Genomic DNA, 24,374 nt, shown 5'->3' with positions numbered 1-24,374 from the left:
CTACAAGTCCAATACAAAGTCTCTGCTGAAAGAGCCAAATCAAGGCTTTAACACACACTTTCCTTATTTGTATGTAAAGCTCCGTAAGTTCACTGTGCTATGATTATTCTCTTAATGTTTGACTCAAATTCTGTTTCACTGGGCCCTAAAAAGTTAAAATTGTTTCACTTAAATACGGACTCCAATAGTTCTGAAGGCAAAAAAGACATTGTTTCCTTTTATTAGAAGCTGTATTGAATGAGCAGATTTTGTCAGAATGTACTAAAAACCAGAAAGAAATCCTCATGAGTTACCCTACTGCCAAAAACACTAAAACAAACCTAGTGCAGCAGCCTCACAGACATTTATTGGTCTGGCAAGAGTAAGAAGCCTCTTGAGCCAAAGGATGTTACTACATTAAGAATTGCATTGGATCAAAACACTAGGTATAATTTCACTAAGGGGATTCAATGAAAAGCATGGAATTTACATGGGATTTTTTTCCCAGAATATATGAAATCAGCATCTGGTTTCTTCTATTAAAGTACCTTTTTCCTTTCTCTATTTTTGCCCTTTTTTCTGTAGAAAAACTTGTTGGTGTACAGTATAATTGAAATCAATTTATTCTGTAGACAGACACATTCAACATGGATTTAATATGACTGGGAAAGTATTTAACAAATACTGTTTTTCATCAGGAAATTCTGCTGCCTAAAATGAGAAACTACCAAGATTAGTTTGAGACAAACTCCCACGTGAGGATGTACAGAGATGTCTTGGGATGGGCTGGTGAGTGGTTTTCTTAGTGAACAAGCCACTGAACACGTGTCTTTCGATACCTCAACAGCAGCATTTTGATTTGAAGTGCAACAAACTCTAAATGCTGCTTCTGCTGATTTATCTGGGATTTTCAGCTGCATTAATCTGCAGTGCTAACATTATCAATAGGAATCTTTCAACTAGAGATGTAACTGCAAAGTATGCTGTTTCTGTTCTGGGGTAAAATGGGTTCAGTTATTCAGATGCATTCAAGAACATTCAGGGAGTTAAGATTCAGACTAGCTCTGATTTGAATCAAGTCCATGAATTGTAAATAGAAACACTCTAATCCCCCACAGGGACAGCAAGGAACTCCCAGGGCCCCTGTGATACACTGAATGGGTTCTTTTGGAAAGGACTGCCACACTTCAAGAATACTGATTGAAAAAAGATTTCATTTTCCATAAAAAAATGGGAGCAAGGTTTTTTCTTTTCTTTTCTTTTATTCTCCCTGGAGCCAGTCAAGGATTCATACATACCCTTTGATGAATACTGCTCCTCAACTTTGAAGCAATAGTGTCCATATTGCCTTACCACAATGTGTTTTTCCAGCTAGGTCATTACTCAAGATGTTAAAGATGTCATATGCTGACATCTCCTTGTGTAAATGCAATATAATCACAACCCACATTCCTATGGGCCTACGGGTTCTACGGGTTCAGGTTTGCTGGAGTACATCTTCGTTATTACTTACATTTTCCAATCAGACCTTAAAAAGTGATTCTCCCACTGTTTTTATTCTTCCAGGAATGGTTTGGTCATGACCTTCCCATACATTTAAATTTGATCTAGAGTTGTGTTGACTGCATGCTATCCCAACTCAGAATACTTTTAAACATCTAGGACTTGTTCTGTGTTACAAGATAAAAATACAAATGACATCAAGAGAGGTCAACCTGAATCAAGTCTGGTTAAGGAAAGATCCCATATAGCTGAAGTCATCACATGGTTTTCTACTCTAAAGGGTATTCATGATATTTCTTAAATAGACACTTCTAAAATATCAGGTAGAAAACTGTGATTTAATTAATATGGTTTAATCAAACAATGTCAAACAGCCTTCAACATCATTAGTGACAGACAAGATGTAAATACAAAAAAAGGATGGCATTTCAAGTAGCAGAGTTAGATTCGTTATGTAAAAATACAACTGAAATGGAAAACAGGGAGGATGGAGTTTTTAACATACAATATGCATATTTAATAGATTAACTACTAAAAAAAACCCCAATATCCTCAAGACCCTCCTTCTCCCTTGGAGGGAGCACAACCAGGGATACCATACAAAGACAAATTGAACCCAAATTTGAACAGGAAAGAATGAACACCTCCATAGCTCTTTATGCTTGTAGTTTATGCTGAAAAAAACCCTAAACAGAATGCAATTACTAACAAGAAAAGCACATCTTCACACTTACAGCCCAACACAAACATTAAAATGGTTTCAGATAAAGTTTCATTACCCACATCATGGATCAGTAACTACCTAAGTTTTAAATAGCAAGCCAAGATGAAAATGTGTCCAAATTACTCTAAAGGTCATCGTAAAGGTTTAATTCCATTTTTATATCCAAATCTTTATTCAAACAAATTATCACCCATGTGAATCTGAGAAATTCAAAGGTTAGCACATAAATAGACTTGAGTTACTTTGCTCAAGAGCCCTTAGGCTGTTGAAAATCATTTCCTGGCAGACCACTAAAACTTGTACAAACTCAAAATGGATCACCTACAGAATATTGAATTCTTTGGTCCAAAACAAAGAACTTAAATACGTGTGGGTCTTGAAATAACATGAATCTAGGGCTAAACCTGACCTGTGGAGTCAGGGTGTCAGCATGAATGGTTGTGGAAGGAAGATGAGAATGAGTTGTCCTTAGGCATCAAGAAACTCAGATGTGGGGGGAAAAAAAATACATTCAGTGTTTAGACTACTCCTTAGACAGGCTATACTGTGCCAGGCTATACTGTGCAAGCCACCTTAAGCTGGAAGACTCCAAGCATCTCAAGCTGATTTGCCTGCTGCAGACACTCAGTGAAGCATACTGCATCCCTGCAGAGGTTCAGCCCAAAAAGCCATGGCCTATGATAACATCTGTGAATAACTTTAAACAGAAAACAACTCAGTGGAATTGCTGTCAGGACACTGAAGACAAAACATGGCTGTGAGTCCATAGCATGTTGTGAAGGAGAGATAACCATCCTCTACAGAGAGGAGATGGTCAACCAAGCACCCATTCCACTCATTGTATTAGCATATGACTGGACAGCACTAAATGAAGCATGAAAATAAACCACAATAATTTACTGTGTTAGGCTTAGTGCTGTCTTTAAGAGGACTGTTCTGGTGCACAAATTAAAAACACTGGATATTCATACTAAAGAAGCAAAAGAGTTATATAATAACTTATATAATATTAAACATTATATATTAATATATAATATATATAATATATACATACATTAAATATAATATAATATAATATAATATAATATAATATAATATAATATAATATAATATATTAATAGTATAATTATAATTATATAGTATTGTATAATTATATAATATTAATATTATAATTGTATGATATTAATTGGTATTATTAATAATAATTATATAATATATAATGTTATATAATATATATATAACTTATATAATTAGGAGTCAACAGACAGTAGTTGCAACTGTGTGGCTGCCTCCTGGGAAGGAATGTTATTTGAACACTCTGGAAGAGCTTCAGGTCATCTGAGACACTATCCAGGGTAGTGCCTGTGCAGACAGCAGCTCCACCAAGAGAAATATTATCTTCATGAACTCATCTTGGTTTTTATATAGTGGTCTTTGGTCCAGGCAAGAAGGAAACTACTCAATCACGTTGATGATATCATGTGTAAAATTTGAAGCAGACAACTCGATTCTCCTACCCAGACAAAAGTTGCAATTAGCCAACGTTCCTGAAAGCCACATAAAGCCAGAGTGCCCCTGCAGATGAAAAAGGTTCTTGCATGGTATATTGCACTTCACCACTGGCAGAGCAAAAGCCACAGGAAAGCCATAGGGCAGGCAGAATAGGGTAACAGACAACATCACAATAGTTTGGTACATTTCTTGAGAGTCAGGTAGTAGTTTCCAAACTTTTCCACCTGTAGGTTCCATTTTTGTTTGATGCAAAGTTGTACAACAATTTTTTTTTCCTGAGTTCCCTAGCTCATTATCTAGGAACAATACAGCAACATCACATCCATCCCTTTCTTTCAAGAAATGGTAGTAAAACACAATTCATTCTGCTTGCACTCTCTTCTCTGGCCTGAATGCAGACGTGTGCCGGCTCCCCAACACTTCACACAGAGAAAGTGCTCGGATGCTACACTAACAGAGGGAACTGCCTCCCTTGTCCTTTACTTATCTATCAGCCTTACCCACTGCAAGTGTATTCCATGCCTTCAGAATTTTGAGTTACTGGATGACATGCCTTTTCTTTTTAGGTGATGCACATTTTTCAGCATATTCACGTTTAGCTGCTTCCACTCTATCAGGCCTCACTACACAGATTTATAGCGACATGCTAAGGCCAGGACAGCTCCATTTTGACCCCTGCTTAAATAGGACTTTGTGCTGTGCCACCAATGCAGCGTATGTTCTGGTGGGCACCTGATATGACAGCAGTCAGAAAAGGTGTGTGGTGGGAAGAGTAGGTGGGCTACAAGCAGGAGAGGTTTTAAGCCTGATTTTTGCTTTTAGTATTTCAGTTTTATTGATCTTGAAATAAAAAGTCACTAAAAATTGCTAGAAATCCCATCAGTCATACAAGATCAAAAGTGGGCCTAGAGAAGAGATGCCTGCCTGAGGAGAAGACCTTGATGATGGTTTTAGAAATACAAGAAAGCACATCCTTAAATAATGTTTATAGCCTCAAAACTGCTCTGTTCAGACAGATTATAAAATTAGATAAAACTATCTATTGCCTTGAGTGATGACAGGAAAATGAACGGTTCATCCTCTACAGAACCAGGAATCCTCAGATAAGATTTGTCTCTGCCATCACAAGATAAATTACTGTGGGTCTCATGCTGCTATAATTTACACCAGTTATACCTAGTGTAACTCAAAAGCCTTCACTCAAGTTACTCTGACTTCAAGCAACTAAGAGGAGAATCAGTTTTCAGACAGAGATAACTATGAAGTTTTAGAAACCTTCATTAGTTATTTCTGTATTCCTTGAAGCTCTGACAGTCCTGGGCTTATTTTATCTTCACTATTCATCAGAACATTATTTCTAAGCATACAGTGGGTAGATGTGTAGGTAACTATTTCTTTTCATGGAGGTTTTTCTACATGTCTTTATTTGTCCTTCAATTCTTAGGTATTCCTTTTTGCAATAGCAAAATCATTGTTGAGGATTACTATATCTCTCAAACCTACTGAATAGACTTAGAGGAAAAAAAAGGCAAGGGGTAAGGAAGCTTTGTGAACACTAAAAAAAGATGACAAACCTTATATCCCATTAGAAAGGGTCTAGATCAGAAAGTCTGATTCTGATTTAAACACCTGCAATGACATTTCCTGTTCTCCAACTGAAAACATACCCAGTTTGTTAAAAAAATTCCACTCTGAAGTTAATATCACACTCAGAAGAAACTGTATCCTTATGCTATCAAAATCCACTTGCACATGGCATCAGTTAAGGTCTGCGAGAAACAACTACTGAACCTCAAGATCCACACAGACACAGAGCTCCCTCTCAGCAAGCCAGATTGCAAATAGGCTGATTCTGTTTCCATCTTAAACCAATGTCCACAGCTCAGACTCTTGTGTGTGAAGAATCTGAACACAGAGAGCACGTGTGTTAGATTCATTTGATGTCATGTTACTGTACATGATGTATTTTGGGTCAGGGAGTAGAGGGTAGAGAGCTCTCTGTCTTTACCTGAGATGCCAGTGGGGCACAGTGACTCAAGTCTTCCAGGAATCATTGGTCATGTATGGAAAACACAAAAAGAAGAAAGAAGTCAAGGAGAGGCCTTCCCAGAACACCACTAAAAGAGGAAGAAAAGGAGATCTAAAAGCTCCATGTTTCTACATATACACCTCTAAAATCCTGATAGCAGATACATACTATTTACTTTTATGGAAAGCCTATTCCTGTTCACATTGCTGTCCAGGTCACCGTTTACAGTAAATATTATGAAGTGTAACAGAAGCTAGAATAGAAAGGTTAAAGAAACCATTACCCCTCCTACAAAAAGACATTTACCACAGCAGTTTAAAAGAAGTTCTGAAGAAACTGAGAGCACAAATCAGAAAAGAAGCTACACAATTGCAAAATGGACATGGCAAAAAGTGAAGAACTACCTGTAAAAGCTCTTCTTTCTAATAAGAATGCACTAAGATTTGCATTCCAAACATAAATATCTGCAGGGATCCTAATTTTAGCACGGTACTTCAAAGGAAAAGAAGTCTTAACACAGGAAAAAGAAGAGAGACAACCTCTCAAACCTTCACCTTTCCAGTTAAAGACTCAGAGCAGATGTAGTTATCCTCAGCTGACAAGGCTGTCAGATACTCTGAACTCTGACACAAACCACCCTTTGTAGTTGTGAATAAGCCTACAAGGTTGAGGAAAAGATTTGGGAGGTTGTGGAGAAGACATGACCCAGATGTTTCTTCCTTCCAAGTCCTATTCTCACATTGTTCCTTAAGTCTGTGGATATCCCAAATTTCTGGTTATTGCCAAAGCAAGGTAAATTCACTCCTGTGCAAACAAATAAACAAAAAAGCCCACCACAAAAACCAACCAAACAAAAAGAAAGAGGTCCTAAAGCCTCCTGGATCAAGAGTTTTTGTGAACAATGTAAAACATGACATGCAGTGGTGATACACAGGGGATCATAATAGCACTTGATTCAATACTGCCTTATTTTGAATTACTGGCAAGTGTTATTCTCATCCTAGAGCACAAACACACATAAGGAATTAAGTGGTTTGAGTTTACACCCTAACAAAACTGCAAGTCAGTCTTACTCAGCCAAGATTCAATTCCCCTTACACCCTGCTCTCCCATGTCACAACTATACAACTTCATTTCAACCCAATCTGGTAGAGAACTGTTAATTACAGAAGAAGGAATAACAAAACAAATGTTTAAACAGTCATGTGTTTACTGAAAGACTTACATTTGGTTCCAAGATGAACATGAAATGTTGGACAAGCAACTAACACGAACACGACTATCAGTAGCAACTCAGTCCTCTATTTAGACAGTAAATTTGAGTGGAAAAGCTGGCAGAAATATCTCACAGAAAATCATCAATAGCACTCAGATTGAAACCAAAAGCAAGAGCTCCACATGAAATGTGAAGAGCAGTTAAGAGCCAATGGGAAGCTGGCAGGTAGAAACACTAGCTAATCATTCCTCCAATAAAAATGGATAGGAAGTACACAGCAGAATATATTTGTATTCACACAAGTCTTCCTCACTCCTAAATCTAAATCCCTTGAGTTTAAAGAAAATGTCTTATCTTAGGCTTTCTGCAAGGATGGTGAGAGTTACAAAGCCAGTACTTCTTCAAGTAAACCTCAACTCCCAGAAAAATAGCAAAGGCATAATCCAATAGCTACACTTCCAAAGTATTTACACTCCAGATGCATGGCCAGAAGTGCAGAAATGCCGTCCAAACAGATGTCCATGAAAGCTGCATGAGACAAGGAATCTGTGCTAACTTTAACTCTGATGTATTGCACATATCACTTCAGATATTTTGTGGACAGGTGATGAACAGCCACTTCAACTTAAGGTCAGATGGAAGAGTAAGTTTCCATGAGAATCATGTTCACATACCATGGATCTGTCTAGATACCTCCACACAGTTTTCACACAGCAGCCTACATTACTTTATCTCTGCACCTTTTAAATCTCAGTCTCTCTCACCACACTCCTGTACACAGGGCACAGCTTTGCTAGTCATGATATGAGAAGGAGAGAAGGCAAAAGGAACTGTCTCAGCTGCTCTGATGTACAGTCCTCCTGTACATCAAGTGATGTACAAACAAGTGATCCTAAACTAGTAGTAGAGCAACAAGCACAGGGCCAACCAATGGGACATTTCCTGCTCTGCTTATACATTCTTCCTCTTCTCAAGATATACATAAGGGAAAAGCATAAAGGACAAAGGGGGAAAACTGAAGTAACAAAGAGGTGAAAAATGACTGATCTATGTATTTGCTCATTCACACTACAAGTGGCTGAAACATGCAAGCATACAGTTACAAAACAAGCATACAAACAAGTTTCCTTTCCTTACTTCCAAAGTTTGCTACCATTTTAATAAGCTTTGAAAATATTTTGTCTGAAGGTAAATGCCCACATTAATAAACTCACTTAAAATCGAGTAACACTTCTTTTTAAAATAAAGCATCTTCAAAGCCTGTCTGCTCCAACCACAATGCTCTCAACTGGTGAGCAACCTAGGAAGATATGACAGTCTACAGTAACAAGCCAATTTTGAACTAAGATGAAGCACAAACTCTGAAATCAGACCTAAAAAAATCACAACATTACAAATGTGCTTGCAAACATTAAGACTGCATTCTCGTACACTGAAAAACGTGATCCCGTTGCTTTCACACACTCTCCATCTGTCTGTATTCCTCATGTCACAGGAGCACTGTAATCTTCCCAGGACTGGCAGCATTTCTTAGGGTTTTATATACAGCACAGCGAAGTCCTAGCCCATAAATAAAATACTACATGACAGCAACAGCAGTAAGTCATTTCTGTCAATAAGTGGAAGGAAAGGAAATATTTTATCCTCTCTTTTTACAGCTACACACACCTAACAGTTTGGATCAACAATGCATTCGGTTACACAGCATCGGTGAAAGGCATAGATACAAACTGCTCCAAAAGTAAAATACACATCTGCAGAAAAGGATTTTTTTTCCAGAGAATAAATGCAGAAGAATGCCTCCTAAAAATACTACATAAAATAAAATACTAAAAGTGTATTTCTTAATGCCAGCTGATCTGAAAGATATACATATTTCCTTTTATGAGTAAAATTGTTTTCATGCATGGAGAGTCTATAGATGGCTGAAGAGAGCACACTGCAAACTCTAATGCCACACTATCATTACTGGGGCATGGAAGTGAGGTTTGAATCTATTATTTCCTCCTGAACACACTTGCCTAGAGATATCTGCTCTCTTAACCTTATCAGTCTTGCTCAATCATTTTCTTTTGGAAGTCTGAAAACGTAACCCTGAGAATGAAGTAAAGATTTCCTGTAAATCAGTCCTTTTGCATTTAGTTTATCTACAGTGTCGTTTTTCCTACTTTTACTGAATTTCCCAACAGTTTTGATGTTACAATACTCTCTCACTCAAAGAGCATCTAAAATTTTCCACCTAGAAATGGCCTAAGAATGCCCTCCCTATTTGCAATCTCACAAAAGGACTAACACAACAACAAAAGAAAGCTGTAACAATTCTCTACAGAAGAAAAGTATATGTAACAAAAAATTGAATTGTCATTGAAATAAACCCCTCTGCCTCCCTAAACTGAAGGCAAGTTTTAGTCCACAGTAAGGCCACTGAAATTGCACACCACCACTGTGAATGAAGCATGCAACTCCAGAAGAAAAGACACAAAACAAGACTCTAGAAAATGTTGTGTTCACAATAGTCCCAGGTTAAAGCCTCTCCAGGCAGTCAAGTCCACAGATTTGCTCACTCTGATGGTTTTTAGGAATGAGCATTTTCTCTCCAGCTCTTTTTGTTTTCTGTCTGGACTAATTTATCATTGATTTATTGAGCTATACATCCAGCATGCTTTCATACTCAGGGGATACAGTCAATGGACTGACAAAGTGCTGGCAAGAACAAAGAAAAAGATAATTATGACAACAGACAGGTGAAATATGGACACAGAGATTTCAGATGATCATATACATGATGTATGTGTTCATTAGATTTCTTATCCTAGCACCAATATGCCCTACCCACATTGCATGAACAACAGCTATAAATAGATAACGAAGCGACTGTCCCTGCCCCAAATTTCTTACATTCTAGGTATCAGGTGACAGCCACAGCCAGACAAGCTCAGGAAGCAAGTTCACGTGGTCATTATAAAGGCTAAATGGCTGAAACTTTTAACTAGATGATTTGCTGTTTCCTTTTAAATGTATTTAATGTATATTTCTCTCACGAATTTACATAGAATTGCATCATCCTTTCAAAGCCCTGGGCCAAGCAAGGCTGTAAACCTTTATGTAATCACTTCAAAGACATCTAAACAGTGTAACACTTGCTTACCAGTCAAAGCACTATAATCCTGGTAACTAGACAAAAAACTTTTCTGTTCATATCATGATTACCAATAGAAGCTTTTGGCAAGACTAATATTATCCAGTTATGCACAGGGACTGTCCTGCATATTGCATTCTTGAACAACTGCACACCATTTCGTAAGTCAAACCTGCACACAACATGTAGGAACTCTTATAACAGTGAACTACCCACAATAACTCCACAGTATCAAGATCCTTCGCATGTACTAAATGAGACAATACTAGGTTTTCCTATGTGAAAGGAGAAATCCTCTATTAACAATACAGTATCCTATAGGATACCTTTAGTATCCTGTAAAGACTTCTGTGGACATAATCCTTGTTACCAGATGTGGTTTGCATACCATGGCTAGAGTTGTTTTTCCTAGCTTTTAGTTGGTTTTCCCCCACTATTTTTAAAGTATAAAGTCATCAGAATTCTCTGACGAAAGACTGATTTCCTCCATTATTGCTCCCTTTGGTTCTTCCTGCGTTCTTTTAAAGACTAGTCATTTCTTCCTCCTAACAAGCTGCCCAAATGGCAGCAGGGGTATACATTAATCCAATCAAAATCATACAAAAATAACCAAGGTCAATGGTTATTTACATTATTATAGCTGTTAGGGGTGCTAATAAAACATCAGGATCACAGGTACCGCACAGCATGTCTGAGCTGCCAATAAAAGCAAAGGCAAACAATGGCCAGCAGATCCACACATGCAGGGGAGGAAGGATGAGGATGGGCACGAGCATGACAATCCGGTCAACATAACAGGCAGTGGATTCAGGACATTTTGGTTGGACCTTTCACAAGTATTCTATCATGAAATTAAGGAGTTTCAAGAATGGCATTTAAAGGAAGACAACGAAGGTGCAGAGGTTCTTTACAGCACACTTCTCTGCCATGAAAGATGGCATAGAAAAACCAAAAATGTATGTATCTGAATTTCTGTATTAAAGCCATGAAAAGGTTGGAATCAGCAGCTTGTGACAGTAACCAGCATTTAGGTCATAAGTCATGGGTGACTAACAGCATGGGGTACACTGAAAAATACAAGATGAAAAGCATATTTCAGGTGCAGGAGGGCAGCACTATCTAAGAAATAGAGAATGTGATCAGGAGTTAGATTAAGAAAATTATCTTTTCTGCAAGATCCAGATAACCTTGAAAATCCCTGAAAATAGTGAAAACCACAGGACACATCATAACATTTAACAGAGGAGTGGAATAGTATGGGAAAAATCAAGAGACGTGGAGGATTTTAGAGGACAGGAGGCTGGAATTAACTTCTGCACACACTCATTTCTGTTTAATATGCACTACAGAAAACATTTAAGAGGTGAATTTTTGGGATTTTCCACATTTAAATTTCAGCTTGAATGTATACAGAAACCAAGCACATTCACTAAATTATTTATGAACACTAGATCACACTGATTCCAATTTCTATGAAAAATGGAATAACACAGTGGGTAAAAAACCCTTCTTTTGTAATTGACAAGACAAAAATGTCCATTTGAATCCAGAGCCTTAAGGTCGTACACACGGCTTCTGAAAAGGTATTACTCCAAAGGATCAGGTAATCTTTCAGTCATAAGAATACCCCACACCATTTGAAATGTTTGCAGACTGAACACACACATGCTTCATCGTTAGAGTTCAATAAATCACCATTCATAATGCTATGTTAGTATTTACCTGGCACATCACCAAGATTTTATCAGACTCTGGCTCTCCATCCTACAGTTCTTCATCTTTCATTGCCTCCACCCACCCTAAACTGTTTTTCAGTGGATTGAAAACCAGAGGAACTCCTTCCTCCAAACTGACAGTACACTAAGTACAATAGATTTATGAACTCTCAAAATATCAAAATACAAAGGTAGAATCTTATCACCAAAGAGCTGATGCTGAATACCACTTCCTTGTACTACTCTGCTTTGAAATATCGACTTGGTCCACAGTCAGGGCAAAGTAGCCCAACTGTGCCAAGATGAAGGACAGAATAAACATCTCCCAGCAAACATCTCAGAAGACTACAATCAGTCAAAATTCCCTTTCCCTCCAAGATCTCCAGAAATCACAAATACTTTTCTGGAGGGATGAGAAGAGGTCATGAAGATAAACTAATCTTTTCCTCTGGCATGATGTGCCACTTTCAAAACAACAATTCTCCCTCCCCTGTGCCTTCCTTTACTGACCTCTAGGCACTACTACACTCACACTGAAGTCCTTTCCAAAAGTGGTTACCAATAGGAATTACCCTATAAAGAGCTATGTTTACATTTCAACAGAGAACAGCAGCAGCCAAAAAAAAGACTAAGTTGGTTTTGACATATGGATGAAGACAGCCTTTTCCCACCTAGAGCCCCACTCTATGTGCATACAGTTCACACACACGAGGCTACAACTAAGAAGGAATACTCCAGCGTCCCTCAGGTTGCAAACATAAAACAGGCTTTCACTCCAGTTAGAAAGCACAGATTTTTTTTTGTGTGCACTGGAATAGGAATTAATAGTATACAGGAGGTGGACAGAAAGATTCTTAGAGAGCTTCTCTCTCCTATCTCTCACTCTGTAGGGACTCATTTTTGCACTGAGCCAAAACCAGATGATACATCTTGGACAGCTTTCAAGAGTACAAAACTCTTAGCAGAGTTATATACAAGTGGAAAGGGGTGGGTAACAATTTGCCTAAATAAAAAACCAAGCACTATGGGATTAAAAAAGAAGCTACTAAAAAAAAAATAGCACTTGTACATTTCCATAATCCAGGAGTAAACAAAGGAAATCAAAGGCATTGTTGGTGATGGTTGGCTTTTTTTGCCATCTCCAGCATTGTGGCTACACTTTATATAGTAATGAACTACAAAGCAGAGAGTCCTTCTCCTGACAAGTCTTTTTTTGTTTTGTAAATTTTATTGCACTTCAACACCATTAACCAGACACCTCTGTGTTAATCTGATAGTCTTTAAGCTCAGCAAAAATAAGTGTTAGCAACACTGCAAGTCAGCCAAATTAAAATGGTGCATGGTTTTGATTCCATATGGTTCTGAGTGATAGTGTACTGTGCTATTTATTTATGTGAACATTCAGGTCAGTTGACTACTACACCCACACATGGTATCCAGTCCAAGACCCACAGACCTTTCCAGTTCACCAGGGAGGATGCCAGATGAAAGACTTTGTGCTTAAGGACTTTTTTGATCAACTGGGCATTACTTTCCAGGCATTACTGACAACCAGGAGAGTCCTGGGCTCCATCCCTGCTACAACTAGGTTCCTCCCTCCACCTCACACCCTTCACTTCCAAGTTGCCCCCTTGGATCAGATGATGTAAGGACAAAACAACGTATGTGCACAGCGACATCACTGCTATTAGCAATAGCAACAAGGAGCTTTCCCAACTACTATCTCCCTACTCCATATGAAGCAATAAGTAAGTACAGTTTTGCCAAACCCTTTGAGTTAGGAGTGAGAGAAAAAGTGATAAGAGATCATCCACCCTTTCTGCAGTGGGGAACATTTGATCCCCACTCAAAGCCAAATAAACAGCATTTCAATGAAACACCACTCAATTATTGCTTTATGACCAACATGCATTCATTCATGAAAAAGCTTTCTTTTCATTGTGACTGAACAATTCCTATTGCTTGCTTCAAATCAAAAAGTGCAGCAAAGCATAAGCACTTTTTTCAACTGCTGAGCTCAAATAAAGATTTTCACTGTTATCTCTGATACCTGCTAATTTGGTGACTGAAGCATGATGGGGGTTACAAAGCATCTTGTTCTGCCTCTCAGCAGAGACCATCATCAGAACAAATAAATTATCAAGAGTCTGGATTCTCATTACCCCAAATTAGCCTCAGCATAAGATGACAGGAGCAGAGCCAAGCTTTCTGTGGGTCCTTACATGGCACCTGTTAGCATTCCATGAAGGACACAGAAAAGGGAGGCCAAGTTTCTCTGCTGTCTGTCCACAACAAAGCTTTCCTGACAGCCTATTGATACCTCTCCTGACAGCAACTTTCAGTCTGCACACCCACACCACTTTTAATCCACTAACAATGAATCAGTTGCCTTGCTTGAAAGTGTCCTTGAGGAGTGCAGGGACTGCATGAGGAGACTGAGGGTGAACTTGACACATCAAGTAACATGTAGGATCAACAGACATAAATCTAAGCTAAAATTCATCTGTTTACATGAAAGCTTAGAAATGATTGGGATAAAGAAAATAGTATGTTCAAAGGAGAATCTTCTGATTATCCAAGGAGAAAGAGAGTTAAAAAATGAAGGCATCCTGTTTGTTTAAATGGTTCTGTTAGTTAAATAGTTCTGCTGGGCATTTCAGACTGGAGCTACAGAAGCAGAGACAGAAAGATGGACACACATCTTTGGATGGGACAAACTGACCTGCTCCAAAATGCAACCAAAACAAAGCCACCCGTGAAGAGCCAGGTGACATACTAGGGTCATTACAACTGGCACATTCACTGGCACGCTGCTCCTAATACAGTTTGGCATGCTTACACATCTCATCCACTAACCCCACCTTGTCTTTGACTCCATTTGGAGCAGCGTGGTCGAAAACACATCTATAGAGAGACTTTCAGGCTACACCATGGACCAAAGCATTAAAAGAAAGTGAATCCATCAGCTTTGCATGAAATGGCCCCTCCAGGGCCTTGGTTATATTCAATGTGCCAAACACCCAAAAGAATTTGTGACAATGTATGATTTTGCAGGAGCTGAGTCTGATGACACTTCCCAAACAGCCAGTTTGATCTAACTCTCCCACCTTTCTCCCTTCCTCCTGTCTTCTCACTAATAAGGAGGGCACTTTACAGCCTGCAGCCAACGTGTCTCTTCCCATTCAGATCAGGTGTAACAGCAGCAGCATTAGAGACGGGAATTGAAGCAAAACACATGTAGAAGCTTGAATTATCAAATGTTTGAGCAAGAACTGGATTGCTAATATAGAAACCTTTAAAAGGGGAAAAACAGGACGACTGAACTGTAGTGCCAAGGCTGTCCATGTGTATGGACTGGGCATTAGTCCAAACATAACACGCCTGTCCACCACTGTGGTATATTTAAACAAGTCTTACAGACCAATTATTTTGCACAACTAAATCCAGCACCTGTGAAAATTGTCTTATTTCAGCTGTGGGAAAAGCTACTTAAATAACGTTTTCAATTTTAAAAAGAAAAACCCAAACAAAATCTCTTCAAGTCCAAAACAACCAAATGCAGTACCCAGGCAGCATAGTGGGAATATTAAACCAAACTCATATCAACACTCCTACTCCCATAAGAAAGCTGTTTCCTACTGTGGTATCTAATTGCAGATACTCAGAACTAAGTGTCTTGACTTCCATGAAAGACTAGAAGTAGCTGAGAACTAAAACAATTCTGTGTATCCCCATCTGTCCATGTTCCCCTCACCTCCAAGTTGCTCTCTGTTCCTACTGAAATTTAATTCCCACCACTGTACTCCTAAAGCTGAAATCTATTTCTTATGCCATTCCAGTCTGAAAATTATTTCATCACTATGGGTATAATATTAACTGTATCACCTGTGAAAACTGCATAAAAACCAGTTCAGATGTCTTTGCCTCAACAGTAGGCAGCAAGGCTGACTAGGGCTTTGCTTTGACTACATTGACAATATTGAAAGTGTTTATTTTTAAAGAGAACCAACTGTGCATTAAAAGTACACAAGTAAACACCACTACATGAAAATGAATAAATTGCCTTTTTTTTTTAGTAGGTCCAAGCCAGGACTCACTGCTGCAAGAAACATGAAATCTGAAAGGCACCTGAAAGCTTCTAAAATAAGACTATTTCTTTTCTCAGACTTGAAATGTGCTTTTGGCACACTCAGGATTTATCAGTCAAAATAGCAACAAACCCAAAAGACTGAGTTAACTCAATGCAAAGATCTCCTCTCTCTGTAAATGTCTCATGCAGTACTACTCTTAGCAACAAAATGTTTATATAGCACAGAGAGAGGCTTTTCACTGACACTTGGGAGAAAAACAAAGAACAAAAGGAACTGCCAATGCAACAGAGAAAACTTACATTTTTCAAGTGTTCTCATCTAATGTAGACAGAAGGCTGGCCATAAGTTACAACAAACAACCTATTTACCCATTTTCAGCAAATGCTTGTAAATTTAAACTGTGTGAAATGTCTACCTACCTCTTTCATTCCATCAAAGAGCTTCATCAGCAATGGATGATAAAGCTCCTGGCGTGACCTAAAGGGGCTGGTAGGTTAATCTATACTGACCTTATCTTTATTCAGTCATGATACTGAAAGATTGCTTGAATAACTTACCAGCATTTAACAATGCCAACAGTCACCCTTTTACTACACTGCTCCTCCAAAGTTCCCTCCAACCAAATTTCTTCATCATGGGGGAAATTAAAAGTTTTCAAGAATTACTTGTAAAATTAACCAAAATGCCACTTTTCACCCATTGGCATGAAAGAAAGAGGTAAACAACCAAAAGCAGAAGAATACTGCCTTGCCCTTGCCATCTCCTTCAGACTTCCACCATCCCTTTTTGTCACTTTTAGATAACATGCTATCTCTTATTAACTGTCACTCATCTTTTATTTACATTCTCTTCATTCAAATGGAGGAAATTAAGACAAAAATTTTACTGTTTGACAAAACCTGCCTTGTAACAATAGGCTTAATCCTACAGACCTCAGCACTTTGTATTTTAATAACTACTGGCTTGTGTTCAAAATCCATTCCATGAGGGTGCTCAGCACTAAACATAGCAAAGCAGTGAGTTAAAATTAAGCACAATTTTAGGCCCAGAGACATCAGCAAGATTGATTCATAACCCAATGACCGATTTAATCACTCACCTCTCATGTATCCTAAAGTTCACAGCCTATGCATAAATGCCCTTCTGGAGAAAAGTCTCCAGTGCCCAGCACTGTACAGTGCACAATTCTACACAAGTATTTTTCTCCCTTTAATAGTACAATACTCACTCTCATGAAGAAACTACATAGACTTATAGACCTGTTAGAGCAAGGCAGCTTTCACAGCAAGAGTTATGAGAACAAACTTTCAGCACAGGTTTCTTCATGCATTCACATCTAATTGTGGCTGCAATTCCTGACAACAGATCAATCTTCACAGGATCTACCAGGTAGTGAAGCAGGGTGACATGAAGAGACAACTGTGTTCTCACTTGGAACATCACAACATTTAATTCTTCAGCATCAACAAACAAATGTATTTTCATTTAACATTCTACAACTGTAAATGGTTTGGTAACACAGGAGAATATCGAAATGGAAACAACCTTAAGGCACCTAAATGACTTATGAAAATGCCTTGAGAAATCCATGCCATTGTTTCTTAATATGATCCCAGGAACAAGGGCTAATCTAATTAGATTCAGGCAGGTGAGAGTCAAGATTAAGTGCCATCACCTTTTCCCAAAAGCAGGATCAAAGAACAGGGAAGTATACCATAAGCCAGTGACTAGAGCATGCAATGCATGAAAAATGAAAAGCAAAGGAAAGAGCCTTTCTTTTTATTGCAGAGAATATTCTTCAGAAACTGCTCATAGGACTGCAGCACTTCAGAAGTTCCTACCTTGAAAAGCTGTGATATGACCCACAATCATGTACTTCAGTTCGAAGTTCAGTGCCTGGATACTTTGAGTCCTTTCCCTTCGAACAGCTGCCTGGTAGCTTTCTTCCATTTTTTTGGTGCAACAAGTTGGTGTTCTCTGTTGACAGATCTGTAACTCTGACTCTTAAAGCAAACAAGGGAAAAAAAAAAATCACAATAATTAGAAAAAAATTCAACTTACAACATAAAAATAAATAATGCTTCTTAATGTCAAAAAACCCAACGTGTTTAAAATGTTGAAACAAAGAACAACCCATAAGTAAAGACATTGTGAGATTCAGCTTTGTCTCAAGGACACTAATTTATGACTTTCATATACATTTGGATAACATCACATTACCAGCTGCTACCTTATTTGACAGTGGTAAGAGCCCACATGCATATGCCTGTATGTAAAGGCACTGACATCCCTCCCATGTCAAAACCACAGAGAGAGCTGAAAGTTAACTAAAAACCTGATTTTTGTGGAATGTTTTTGTTGCTTTTTTTTACCATTCCAGCTTTTTATGTGTTTCTGTAAGTTTGGTGTGTTTGATTAGGAAACCTACATCTCAGAGTTCTGACTCTCAGGGTCTATCTGCTCTACACCATTGAATTTGCAGGTGACAGTTCTGAAAAAGAGGTGTTACAGACTACAAATACATTCTGGTGCTTCATGAATGCATGTTTTAAGAAGGTGAGAATACAAAAAAAGCAAGGAATTGTTAAGCAGAGCAACAAAAACCAGAGGTATGCTTGAAAAAAATCAGGGCCAAAATAGTGACACGATATTAAAAAGCAGATGTATGTGACAATTTCTCACTGAAACCAGAACACCCCAGCAGGGAACCTTGCACCTTCATGTTTGGAAACTTTCCTTCCCTCCACCTTAAGGTGGAAACAGAGATCCTGAGATAAATGAACTGCAAGCGATTGTCCCCATTCCTCAGGCCTCAGTTTCTGAAGAAGGAGATAACCCTTTCCTGGGAAGGCTGGTGCCACCATGGGAGCCAAGATCCCTGCTCCCACACCTTTTAATGCCTGACAACACGTGGTAGCAGAACAGCAGCGAGGCACTGACTCTTTCCCTGCTGACTTGTCCCATGCTGGCCTGTCCCCAAACCGCCTCCCTGGGGTGGCCACCAACTCCGGGGCCCAAGGTGATCTCTGGTTTTAAATCAGAGTAACCACTGCTAGCAATCCCTCCCCACACAGCAACAACAGGACCTGAAGGCACAGATGTGTGTGAACAGCCCCGAGTCTCCAAAAAGGCCATGTTCCTCCACTGGATTTCACACAGGACACTACAGAGTGCCCAGACTAGGCCTTGGAAGAGAAATATTAATGAGCAATTACACTGTACTAATCCTCATCATCTGGCTTTGCACAGCAAGGCTCTGCATGTAGTTGATGATGAAAAACAAGAGGGTACATGGATGTGCATTGAAAAACACCTGAGAAACATCCCAGAATGACAGAATCATTATGGTTGGCAAAGACCTTTAAGATCAAGTCCAACCACTACATATTAAACACATCCAACCAACCAGGCTCTGCTTGGAGCCAGCTCCAGGTCAACAGCTCATTGAGACCAAAACTGCAAGGAGGAGTTTCAATAAACCTCTCTTACCAGAAGAAAAAAACCACTAAGCTTGTTGAAACATCTCCTTTGACTTGAAAACATTGCTTCCAGTTTACAACTGTCATGTGAAAGTGCAGCTAATTTCTGTCAAAAAGGCAACACCTAAGTGAAATATTCAAATTTAGCTTCACTTTTCTATCAGTTCACAAAGTTGTCACAAACTGGGCTGACTCACAATACCATTTTGGAGGTAAATTTGTTTCATGCTTTGAAAACATTGCAAAATATAATATAGAATTGATATAATATAGTAGGAAAGCACAACTCTACCCACTCAAGTCCTAAACCCTGCTGAAAGCCCTTGAAATGAGACCACCACAGACTGGCACAAGCCAGCAGGCTGCTAAAAGCAGCAGCAGGAGGGCTGCGTGCTTGTCACTGGCTGGGCATGCTTCTTGGCTCCTGCCTGCCAAAGAAGCTGTCCCAGGTTGAAATTAGCTGCTTAGACTGGCTAATTTTAACCTGGATTGGTTCTGTGATCCAGTTCACACCATGAGCCTACATTCCTTCTCTGAGAGGAACTGGGGGTTGAGGAAAGACCACTTCTCTCATCTGGTACCACAAAGCACATGTGAAATTATAGTACAGACGGCTGAGCAACGAAGTCAGTTTACAAACAGATATCTGAGCAAAGGGGTTACAAATGTTACTCCCTATCTGCACTGCTGTTACTCAAAGCACTGCTTACAGGAGCTCTCTGAATTTTTGTTTGAAAGGCTTTTGCCAATCTCAGACGTGTATCAAAAGGGTTGGAAATACGAGGTGCACCATGCTGACTACATGCAGGTCCCAGCAAGAAAGCTGCACTCAGGTATCAAAGCTATCAGTGCTGTGCCTGGTGTTCCCTTTTAAAAAGAGGCACCACAGAAACCTGCATCTCCTCCAGAAAGCTTTAAGAAGAACATGGGTATCTCAGCTAGAACTGCACTCCTGAGATTCCCCACCCAGCTGTCTCCTCCAACAAGTACTCCAGGAGCCCGAAGATTAGTTTTTGTTGGTCCAGAGCCAAAGTGATGCAGAAGGCACTCTTAAATAGAAACAGCACTAAGCCCCTGACAGTTAAGGAGCCTGATGTAAAACACAGAGCATTAAAAGACCAAAGAGCAAACCCCACTCCCCTAGCAGAACTGTCATGCACAAATCTCGGCCATTTCACTTCTTTCAATACTAGCCTGAGGGTATCACTTTTAACTCAATTATAGAAACCTAATACAAGCACTATACATGCCTGAGTGCTGAGATTAAATTAGAACTGATTAGTAGTATCTTGAAATCTTTAATAACTCTGATACTAATTTTAGTTTCTCTCACTTCTTTCATCTTAATGCAAAATCCCCCCTCCAAAAGAAGAGAGGAAGCACACAGTGACCAGTGGTAACCAAGCTGCACACTGCATGAACACTGCTGAGATACACATTGAGCACCAGAGCTCTAACTTCAGATACACAGCTCCCCACAGTCTTGAGGCAAGACAACCTGAAGGGCAAACTGCTCCTTGAAGTTTAAGGACAGTGCCATTGTAGGCACCAGAGAAAATTCACAAATTCACCACTTGTGAATGAGAGAAGAAAGTTTTCCAACAGCATTATTTCTGCAAGTGATCCTGTTCATTTCTCTCTAGGACTTTCTTACCTGCTTTCCCCAAGCTGCCTTTTCTTTTCTAATAATTTAGTTTGGAAGGAACGTTCAGTTCAACCTTCCCCTTAAAGCAGGTCAAACTACATAAAGGCTTCATGCAGCCAAGTTTCAAGCATTTCCAAGGACAGATGATCCCATAACTTCTCAGGGCTCTTGTTTCAATATTTGACAGTCCTTGTGGTGAAAATAAGTAAATTATATCTAATGAGAATGGCTGATGTTCCAGCTTGTGTACATTGCTTCTCACCATATCACCAAGAGGATCCAAGAATCTGGCTCCACTTTCTCTGTTTCCTCCCAATACATAGCTGAAGACTTAACCTCCCAATACCTACTTTAAGACCCTCAACCTTCCACTCCTATAACTGAACAAACCTAGCTCTCTATTCCCACATGTGCCCCAGCCCCCTGACCACGATGGGAGTGCTCTCCTGGACTCCAACTCTATGTCATATATATTCATTTTGTCAGCTGGTCATGTCATTTATCAGTTCTTCCAACACACAGCGGAGATGTCAACTGCTCTGCACTGTCTTTAAAATGCTGTACACACTGTAAAAGCTAGACTTCGAAAAAGTCAGTGAAGGTAGATGGATCAGTGTCATCAGTGTCTGTTAAAACTCTGGCTTTCTGGTTTCAAAGGCTGGTTTTTTTAGTTATTTTGTTTTCAACAAGCAGAGCCAATATCTTCCACTGCACAGAATGCTCCTAAGCAAACATGATCAGAGGGTAAGCTCAGTGCAATCTATCTCCTGATAGTTTTTATCCCTTTCTATTTTTATGAACTTCTCAACAGTATTTCCAAACAAAGCTTTAGTCCAAAGCCCAAGATTTTAATGTTGCACAAATGTCTTCAAAGACTCCAAGACTGATTATGCCTCAGTAACATTGAGAAAGGTGCCAAAAGTACCTTGCATTGTGTCTGGCCCAGCTGAACGGGAGCCAACACTTTGTCCTTCTTGAGACTCATCTGCCTGGTGCAGCTGCTGCCTCAGATGGAGGAAAATTTAGCAATTAATACACAAATAATTTAGGAGAGGAAGCCAAACCAAATGGAAAAGGAAACAATTTCCAAACAGGGCTCCATCTGCACCTACTTGGTGTATCAGAAAAGCCCACACTGGCACAGCCACATCAGGCAAAGGCAATTCAGCCACCACAGACTGCTAGAAGTTTAAGAGATCATTTACATAGCAGCTTTTGTGCCCCAGCAGAGCTAAGGCCATCATCAGCTTCAGCTGCAAGGCTGCTGTCTAGAAACACTCATCCACAGGAACACAAACCATCCTCACCTAGCAGAGAGCACAGCTCGCTCTGCACATCATACCACAGCTCAGCCCCATTGCAACTAACTACGTCTTTCTAGTTGAAAACATTCTAAGTATAATAAACTCATCCAGCACAATATGTGCAGTACCAAACAGCTACCATTTGATTTGCCAATGTTTAAAATACAGTACTTACTATGCCTGAAGTAGGGCAACTACTCTATTCTGACCCAGGTACCTTCAATCTGTTTAACAGATTATTTGCCTTAACTGGTTTACCTATGTGTGGAGCAAGGCAGAGAGCTCCCACAACATAATGTCACATCAGCATGTGATGCTGAGCAGCTGAGGGCCATAAAATCCTCCCTCACTGACCTGGTCTTCAGTTTGGTACACTGGAATAACAGGGATGGAACATGTATGCAGGAACAGAAAATCCTGTAACATGTCTACAAGGCACTTACAATAGAGACATAGCAGTGGTTCCCCAACAGTCAGGTTTTCAAGTATGATGCTGGAAGATGCATCTTTGGTACCAATGCCAAATGGTCATAGCACTACTGCTCCTAAATACTCTCCATAAGGAACAAAGGAAGGGTGATTAACTTCCCTCAGTTCACTACTGGAGTCTTCCCACACCTTCCTGACAGCCCCAATCTCAGAAATAGCAAATGCTCAGTAGCAGAAGGCATGAAACTCATCTTACAGAATCTCAGTCCAAATTGTTAATTTGGACTTCTCAGTTTAAAACCAAGCAGCTGAGAAGAGACTCAGCTTGGTAAGGGACACGTGTTGAGCAGGACAAGCACTAGATGCCCAAGGCAGAGAACAATGGACACTACCTCTAGATCTTGCACTCCTATAGATGAGCGACAAATTGTTTAATTAAAGTAACAAAAGTTTGTTCTACTGCCTACAAGAAACAGAGCAAAAAGAAAAATAGAGCAGGATGATGAGAAAAATTACAACCAGCAATTTAAATCTCCTTCCTCCATCCCTCCTTTCTTCGGCTCAGCTCACTGCTCCCAATATCTCTACCTCCTCCCCACTTCAACAGCATGGGAGGGCAGGGAATGGGGGATGTGGTCAGTCCCTCACAGATGGGCTCTGCTGCTTCTCTCTCCTCAGAGGAGGATGACTCCTGGCATTCTTCCCCTGCTCTGATACAGGGTCCCTCACACGGGACATGGCCTCCTCTGGGCACAGTCACTGGCCCTGGTGTGGGGTCCTCTATGAACTGCCAACAAATCTGTGCTTCACCAGACCTCTCCACAGGATGCAGGAGAGTCTCTGCTCCAGCACATCTCCTCCTCTCTTCCCTCACTGACCTTGGGCTCCCCATGGTCACTTCTCTCTCTCCTCCAACTCCTTGCACCACCAGCTGGAAAAGGAGGAAGAACAGAGCAAGAAGGAACAGGGAGAAGCCTCCTCTTCTGGCTTCTTCTTCCTAAAAAGTGATCATGGAGGCCCCCAGTTGGCTCAGCCCCAGAAGTGGGTCTGGCTCGAGCTGGGGAGAGTTGTGAGCAACTTCTTACAGGAGCCATCTTTACAGCCCCTTCCCCATCACCAGAAACAGCTCCACACAAACCCATGACAGATTACAAATGTGAAAAGGCTTGCTAATTCAAAATATTCACACTCTTGTGGATCCATCCTTCTCTTTCCTTCTAGAGCTGATATAAAAGCATGAAGAGCTAGACTGATGCCCACAAACTACCTTCTTAAACAATCAAGGTTACATCAAAGGGGGCTCCACCTTACATCCCGTACTGACAACTTGCACAGCCTTCCTGTGACAACACATATAATTGCAATACAGAGGTGAGAAGAAATTAACAAGAGCATTTCTTTCTTTTGGGACTACTGTGACTCATTTTTCATTATGTCTCACCACATTCACAGCAGAAAATCCTATCTTTTTTTCAACAACAAAACTCAAGTAGCTACAAAATATTCTCCAGGAGTCTCAGACAACAAACTAACAAACTGCAGTTTTGCTCTGTGGCGAGGAAGGCGTTTCATCGCCTCAGAACTCTGCCTTACAGTACCTGAATGAAGT

The 24,374-nt window shown here is 39.8% G+C and overlaps 1 protein-coding gene across 1 annotated transcript in view; it reads right to left on the bottom strand.

Annotated features, from left to right (window-relative positions):
* LOC133626406 (glypican-5-like) overlaps positions 1–24,374 on the bottom strand; it is a 115,912-nt gene that overhangs the window by 78,390 nt on the left and 13,148 nt on the right. Inside the window, exon 2 of the mRNA XM_062005311.1 lies at positions 17,750–17,911. Coding sequence (XP_061861295.1) covers positions 17,750–17,911 — 162 coding nt within the window. The remainder of the gene's footprint in view (positions 1–17,749; positions 17,912–24,374) is intronic.

This window comes from Colius striatus, chromosome 12 (genome assembly GCF_028858725.1).
Source record: "Colius striatus isolate bColStr4 chromosome 12, bColStr4.1.hap1, whole genome shotgun sequence".
NCBI classification, from domain to species: domain Eukaryota; kingdom Metazoa; phylum Chordata; class Aves; order Coliiformes; family Coliidae; genus Colius; species Colius striatus.
Note: the sequence above shows the minus strand (reverse complement) of the source record. Positions and strands in the feature narration are given on the sequence as shown.